The following is an 8194-nucleotide window of genomic DNA, read 5'->3' as shown; positions in this document are numbered from 1 at the left end:
TGGTATTAACTGAGTAGCGCCTAAGTGGACACATAGGTACTACAGTAATAGGGTATTGGGGAGAGGGGAGGGGAGGGGGACGGGCATATACATACATAATGAGTGACATGTGCACCATCTGAGGGATGGTCATGCTGGAAAATCAGACTTGTGGGGGGAGGGGGGAAAGGGCATTTATTGAAACCTTAAAATCTGTACCCCCATAATATGCCGAAATAAAAAAAAATAAAAATAAAAAATAAATACTATAGAACAGTGGTTCTCAATTCTGGCTGCACCCCTAAAAACACCTGAGGAGTTTTAAAAATCTCACTGCCCTTAAATTGCCCCAAATCACAATTTCTGGAGAAAGTTTCCTGGACAATGTAAAAGTTAGCAGCTACCAAAAAAGTAGAAAGTGATATTGGTTGCAAAAGGACATTTAAATAGGAGTCAAGAAATTAGATTATTATCTTTTTGCTTCATTACTTGTGATCTTGGACAAGTCACTCTTTGGTTGTGAGTTCATATGTAACCTAGTTGGATGGACAAGTCACTTACTGTTTGGTTGTGAGTTCATATGTAACCTAGTTGGATGAACTCTGGAGTCTTTTCTATTCCTAAAATCCTTTGAATTTAATGAAGGAAATTGTGTAAGGAAATAAATTACAAGGAAGATTAACCAGTTAAGTGCAAGGCAGGTTGTAGATAAAAAGACATTGAGACATTTAGCATGATTGTCTTTTTTTAGTGTGGGCATTGTAGTGAGTTCCTAGTGGAAGTTGGCTGCTTTGGGAATGGAAAAGGGGCCACTTTAAGCCTAATTCTTCTGCCTTCAATAAACACTTTTAGGGGACTTCATTTAAGTATGAGTATTCAGAGATTTGGTTGCTATAATTTTATTTATTTCATATAATATGTATTGTTTATCTCTAGCAAAAGATTAAAGGATGGCACATCTTGCCATAAGTATTTAAGGAATGTGCTTTTAATAAGTTTGTGCAGTGGAAGTAATTCATGGAATAATTTCTTAGATCATATTCTTGGGGATTCTGAAAAATGATGAATAAAGAATTTATTTTATTTGACTGTTTAGCACCCTGCCAAATAAGAGGTAGGAATCTATTTAGAAAATGTCCATATAGTCTTCCTACTATCGTACTATTCTTTATTATCAATTGTCAAATTAAAAGAAAACTTTGATTCAGAATTATAGCTTTTTCAGATGTTTTTTGTTTGTTCTTTTATTCCCTGTCTGTATAAAAGGGAACGATAAATACTTTCTCTATAGAATTGTTATAAGAAGGAAATAAGATGAAGTAGCATAGTGCTTGGCTGCTAGTGTTCAATAAATTTTAATTCTACTGTCCTTTTAGTAACCTGCTCATACACAAGTTCATTTTTACGTATATGTACTTTCATCTGTTTTAGTTCTTTTATGCCAAAAAAATTCTTTGAATTCTTTCCTTTTTTCTTCTTTTTTTTTTTCTTTTTAGTTTATGTCTTATTCTTGGCATAATATTTTGGAAATAATTTTCTATGGTTGTTTCTAATTATATTAGTTAAAAGATTAAATATTTTCTTCTCCTAACCCTATTCAGTTGTAATAATTTGACTCAAGCACCTCAAATTTAATGACTTAGTATATTTTGTTTCCTAAAAATTAACATTTGCGTGTTCCTATTCAGTGCTGTTAAAAATAACTTGATTTTTAAGTATTCAAGAATTATCCTGTTTGAAATGGTACTCTTCTCTCATTTTTGATCTTTTCATAACAAGTTCAACAAAATGAAACTTAGCTTTTAGAATATATTACCTGTTTTTATAAAGAAGATACTTTTGAAGGCTAAAATTAAACATAAATATTTTCTTTATGCTGTCTTCTTCCACTTTCAGCATTATAAATTAATTCAAGTATGCCAATCCCTAATTGACTAAATAGACTTACCCATTCCTGTTTCCTTTTCCAAAATTATTTTTGCTAATGTTCAGATAGTCTCCAAACCCAAATATTTCTGAAATTATGTATTTTTATAGCACAGCATAGTTGAAGTGGTCAGATCTTACTGAGTTTTTTGTAGAGCTTATTGATTATTACAAAGGGGCTAAACAGTACTAGATTTTTAGAAAGTATATGTTTGTTTATAGTGGTGAATGTGTAGAGAGGGTGAAAAGGAAAGGGAAAGGAAAATTAGAGGAAAGAAAACTGACAGGTATAAAGATGAGAGAAAGAAAATGGAGGGAAGAGAACAAGAAATGAAGAGTTAGAAAAATGTTTGAAGAGAAAGAACCATTCAAAAGAGAAAGGAGGAGAAAAAATAGATGAGAGGTGTTGCAATTCAGTAAGCACTCACAAGGGTTCTAATCAAGAGTTGCATTGATCTTCTGTAGTGCTGCTGTTAATGAACACTAGTAGTTCAGAGATCTAAATTCTAGTCTTGGTTCTTTGTGTCACCTTAGTGAAGTCAGTTAACTTATCTGAGGCTCAGATTCTTTATCTGTAAAATTAGAACATTGGATTAGGTGATCTTTAAGATCCCTTCTGGCTCTAAAATTGTATAATATTTCTTGGTGGTCAGTAACTGTGGAAATACATTCCTGTGGGAAATTTACAGCTATAGCTAACTTTATAGTTTATTTGGGAAGTAGAATGTAAGCTCCCTGAGGATAGGGCCCTTTTTTTATCTTGATCACTGCTGTATCCCCAGCAGCTAGCATATTGCTTGTCACATAGTAGGTACTAAATAAATGTTTGTTGAATGAGTGACATGAAAAGTATCATTGTGATGGTTCATTATGGAAGCACCTAGAAGGCCTAGAGGAAAACTGGTGTGTTTGACTAAGGAAAAAGACTGATTCCTTCTGAAAAAGTATAAAATAGGCTGATTTTTAGTCTCCTCTTCTTCCTTATTTTGTCTCAGATTCAAAGAAAGTGGCTGCAGCTAGTGGCATTCTCATGGTCTGAAAACTTGCATAGTAACTAGACATACACATAATGATTAAACCATCATATAATCTAGGGCAATTCCCTTCAGATATCTTAAGGAAATGCAGAACCAAGCTTGGGTCTTCCTGGAATACGAATGAAACAAGTACACATAGAATATATTAGCTATATTGAATTGGATTCATCGGCTTTATTCAGTTGACAGGGAAAGTTAGGCTCCTGGTTGAGTTCTGAGGCTGTTAGATTCCAGATAACATATCAGTGAAACATTTGTGATCCACTGCTATCCCTAGGTTAGAAAGTTATGCCATAAAAGAAAAATTCCTAGCCCTAAAGTCATCTACTTAATGATTAGCTCTCCCTCTGTCTTATTGCTTTTAGAATAAGCTTGGTTGACCTATGTGCCATTCCTTACGAGAATAGAAACAAAAAGCGCTAAATAATGTGGGTCAGGAAGATGGAGGAAAGAAGGCATTCATAGACAGATATAATGACAACATAAATGACTGCTGTACATCTTTACTTTGAAGGATAAAAGGGGAAAAATAGATCATTAGCTATCCATAATAATTCTAGATCATTAAGAAATAATTTATATTTCATATCATCTGAATAATAAAGAAGTATGTCATACATTTTTGAAATAAGTTTATCCAAATTGGTTAATTTTTTAATGTTTTATATCTGAATGGTAAACCCTCAGTAGTCTTAATAATACCTACTAGAACATGTCCATCCCCATATCTGGCTCCAGGAGCACTATCTAAGGTCATCATATTTTGAACTCTTTTTAAATGTTTGAAAATTTTGTCTGTTATAGCTATATCAGATTGAGTTTTTTAATAGTTGCTGGCATTTTATGTTGGGTTTATAAAAATTGTAATGTTGAGAAATATGTATAAATAGTACAGAGACTTTTTCTAAAATGCATTTTAAAAGGACAATTAAAAATTAAAGCTATTGCAAAGTGGGGTTAAATGTCTTTCTGGGTACATCAGTTGTAAATTAAAACATAAAGACACAAGATTGCAAAATTTCTTAAAGGCATATTTTGCATCCAAATATGTATGTACAAATATACTTTTAAGAAATTTTAAAGCAATATCTATTCATAATATTGTAACATCTTATTTGTTACAATCATTGACAGCTTACTGTAAAATATAAATATGAATAAACAAATATGAAAGCAATATCCATTTATAATTTTAAATTTTGGCATAGAACATTTTTGTTAAAATCAGAGTCCATTTGGAGTGAATTGAATATATATCCATTTAAAATTTGCATATTACGTTAGGTCATTTAAAAATGTTTTAAATTGCCAACTCCAGAAGATGGATAACAATTTCATTCCTGATGGCAATGAATTTCCTTCTTCTGAATTTTTCTATTAGGTGCACTAGGCCTTCCAATGAGGGGGATGAGCAACAATACCCCTCAGTTAAATCGCAGCTTATCACAAGGCACTCAGTTACCGAGCCACGTCACGCCAACAACAGGGGTACCAACAATGTCACTTCACACGCCTCCATCTCCAAGCAGGTATTTATTGATGGACCAGAATATTTTTCAAAATGTATCTTTGTAGAGTAAGCAAGCTTTTAAATTTTTAATAAGGTAATTAATTATTTGATTTTCTGGTTCAGTGCCTTTCATTGAGGAAAAAAAATTCCTATGCTCATTTTATGTCAGTGCAAATTGATAAGTATAGTGCAAGATGTTTTTATCGTGCAGCTAACATACTTGTTGTCAGTGCTAGCATACTTATTGTCAGTGGGTGGATATCAAGGGTTAATCACTTCCTGGGGAGCTTCTTCAAAAATCACCTCTCTTCCTCAAAGGAAGATGTGCAGTTTAAAATTCTTCCCCAGATAATTGTGCTCATTGCTCCCTCACCACACATCCATTGCTCTAGTGAGCATAAAATAAAACAGATGACATAGACTATGCATATTAGTGTGAAGAGTATAGAATGACATGCATTTGGAATGCAATTATTCTAAATATATGTGTGAAATACATTTGGATTTTGTCATAGTCACACCAATAGTTCTCTCATCTTAGATGTCAACTTATATTAGCTCCACTATAATTTTCCCTTTGTTTGTTTGTTTACTTTGTTTTTTTCTTTTCAAAGAGCCTAGACAAAATAATGATTGATAAAAATTAGGAATGCAATTTGAAAGTATATTTGAGATTGTAGGGTTGGACCATTGGATTATTTATAGAGAATTTTAATGAGTGATTATAGAGAGCTTATTTAGTATAATGGACTTCTTTTTCAGGGGTATTTTGCCTATGAATCCTAGGAATATGATGAACCACTCCCAGGTTGGTCAGGGCATTGGAATTCCTAGCAGGACAAATAGCATGAGCAGTTCAGGGTTAGGTAGCCCCAACAGAAGCTCGCCAAGCATAATATGTATGCCAAAGCAGCAGCCTTCTCGACAGCCTTTTACTGTGAACAGGTAAGATGTTTATTGATACTGTGTATAATTGTCTTTCTGGGTGTCCTCATATTTGCCTTTTCATATTCAATGCTTTGTTCTTGAGATGTGGCTTCTCTCTCATAAGTGTGTTTCATCATGTATTTGTGACCAAAGATTCTGTTATACATCATAACTTTAACCTTCCAAAACTAAAGTTATGTTCTTTTAGTTTGATTTTAGAAAGCACATTAAAACTTTTTGTTGTGGTAGTGGTAGTGTTAGAAAAGGATTGTTCTTGAGTTGCCACCAGACAAATTTTGGTTGATATGTCCTTTCTTTATTAAATGAGGTAGGTTACCTGTGTAGTAAGAGTTCTAGGCTTATGAATACGACTGGAGACACATTTGATTATTACCACCTTGCTTTAGTTGTACTTTGGTCTACTTCTCAACTAAGATTCAGTTTTGTGCTTTGGAGACTTACTAACCAAAGACTTTTTAAAACTTCATCTAGAGTATTTGAAAACAGTATCACGTCTAGGGATTTAAAACACAGAAATGAGCTTTGTGCTTTTTCTCTTCTTTTTGCACTGTCCATTGCATATACTATGCAAATAATAAAAAGTTATTCATTTTGTTAGGATTTTCAAGGTGTTTGGGTAATTTATATGAGAGTTATGTCTAAAATATAAGGCTTTCTTCCAAAAATAGCATTTAATCTTGATGTATATATTTTCATATATATAGATATAAAATAGGGAAATATAAAGGAGAAAAAGGACCTTGATCTAGTTATCATCATCATACTCATTTAATTCACTGTCTTCTATCTAGTACTTATAAAATCTGAATTGAAATAGGTTATTAGCACATTTCCTGTTTAATCTTCATCCCATAGCTCCAATTCTTGCTTTTATTTCAATTTATGATATTTCTTCTATAATTTTACTGCTCTTTTAATTTTAAAAAAAGTTATTTGTGAAAGATTATCAAAATCGTCATCTCTTCGATAGCTTCTTACCTGTATACTACTTTTTGGACTTTATCACATCTTTCACATTCTTGTAGTTTTGTTCATTGAATGTATATTTACATTTTTGCCTTTCCACATTTTCCACATTTTAATTGTTTTTAAAGTATATTTTGCTTATATATTGTCAATGTAATATGAATCTCTAAAATCCTGCTTATTTCTACTATTAATAAGTTGTATTTATTATAAAATGTTTTCATCTCTGAGCACTTACTCCATGTTTGATGTTACCTGTAGCTTCAGCAATTCTAACATGCTGTTAAAAATTTCCATTGATTTTCCTACTCTTCTCTAGAGTATTGTTTCATCAGCTACATATTTTATCAAAAATTGTTTTGCCATAGTTAGTTGTACAGATTTAGGTAAAATCCCCCAAACCCTGTCATCTCCAAACCCTACACATAACACTAATACACTAAAATGTCTTTAACAGAAGATATTTCATGTTAGATACATAGTTTCGTTGTAGAATCTGAATTCCTTTTGACATGCTTAATTATTTGGCCTTGCTCTATGTTCGACCTTATATTCTGTTTTTTTCTTCCCATGCTTAGGCTTGTGCAAAAAGGGAGGCATTTTTATCTACTTACAAATACCAAATGTGTATTAACTCAAGATTGGGGGCACTATAGAGAGATTTTTCTTTTAAGTAGATGAAAGGTAAACTATATTTAGATAAGAATGATGTGTTTTAGAACACTGAATTCAATTAAAGAATAACACCATTTAATTCAGATCAGCTAAACATTTATTGAGTGCCTATTGTGTCTTCCTAAACACTAAAGGACAGAAGATTTAAGGAGAAGTTGGCATGGACACTATCTGTAAGGAGTTTATATATTCTAGTTGGGAAAAACAGACACTGTATATAGGAGAAGATCTATTATGAAAAATAATAGCAAGCTTTACTAATAAGTGAAGAAAAACAAGTATTTAGGAGGAATAGCCTTAACACTAACCTGTGTACTTTCGAGATTAGGTACTTATAGTATGCAGTTAAGTGGGCTCTCCAACTACACAAAATGGTACCCTTAATCTGTTTTCCTCAAGGTTCATATGTAAATTCTTTGGTTTTTGTTTTTTAACTAATCTGTTTAAGGTATTTTGGTTCTTATTTATTCATGGAAGGACTTTAGAGAAGTTTTCAAATAAAAATAAAGATTAAACTCAGAAAAATAATATTAGTATTGGTTTTGAAACATGTTGTTTTATGAGAGGAGACCAAAAGTATACACTTCTTTTGTTTTTCTTCATCTGAAAGTTAGTGTTCTTACTGTATATCTAAAATTATTTTCTATGTACCCAGTATGTCTGGATTTGGAATGAACAGGAATCAGGCATTTGGAATGAATAACTCCTTATCAAGTAACATTTTTAATGGAACAGGTAAGCTTATTCTGGAGATAGTACCCTGTAAAAAATATGGTCGATTTCTGACATAAAAAGCAATTCAGCATACTGGTCTTTAACTATTATATATTTTTTTATGTTAAATGGCAGAATTAAATTTAGTGAGAAATTGACAGGAAATAAGAGTTTAATTCAGTGAATAGTTGAGATATTTAATTTTTTTTTTTTTACTTGGCATGGTAACATCATAGTTGATTTGTGTTATAACATCAGGATTATTTTTAACACCTAGAGAGAGCGTAAACATTAACTTATCGTGTATTTATGCCTTGGAATCTTTTTTGCCTCAAAGCTTTTCCTATCCTCAGCCTTGTCACTGTGAGATCTATAGTTTAGACTAGGTTGGGTGGTATGACATTCTGGCTATAGAGACCAAGATTGAAGAGAACCTTTA

The 8194-nt window shown here is 32.1% G+C and overlaps 1 protein-coding gene across 3 annotated transcripts in view; it reads left to right on the top strand.

The window, feature by feature from the left end:
• CNOT2 (CCR4-NOT transcription complex subunit 2) overlaps positions 1–8194 on the top strand; it is a 97305-nt gene that overhangs the window by 68816 nt on the left and 20295 nt on the right. For all 3 annotated transcript variants that reach the window (XM_012788739.3, XM_012788738.3, XM_012788742.2), the window contains 3 exons: positions 4324–4471; positions 5215–5397; positions 7697–7776. In XM_012788739.3, coding sequence (XP_012644193.1) covers positions 4324–4471; positions 5215–5397; positions 7697–7776 — 411 coding nt within the window. The remainder of the gene's footprint in view (positions 1–4323; positions 4472–5214; positions 5398–7696; positions 7777–8194) is intronic.

The sequence above is a fragment of the Microcebus murinus genome, chromosome 10 (assembly GCF_040939455.1).
Source record: "Microcebus murinus isolate Inina chromosome 10, M.murinus_Inina_mat1.0, whole genome shotgun sequence".
Taxonomy (NCBI): domain Eukaryota; kingdom Metazoa; phylum Chordata; class Mammalia; order Primates; family Cheirogaleidae; genus Microcebus; species Microcebus murinus.
This window is presented reverse-complemented; position numbering and strand designations above follow the sequence as displayed.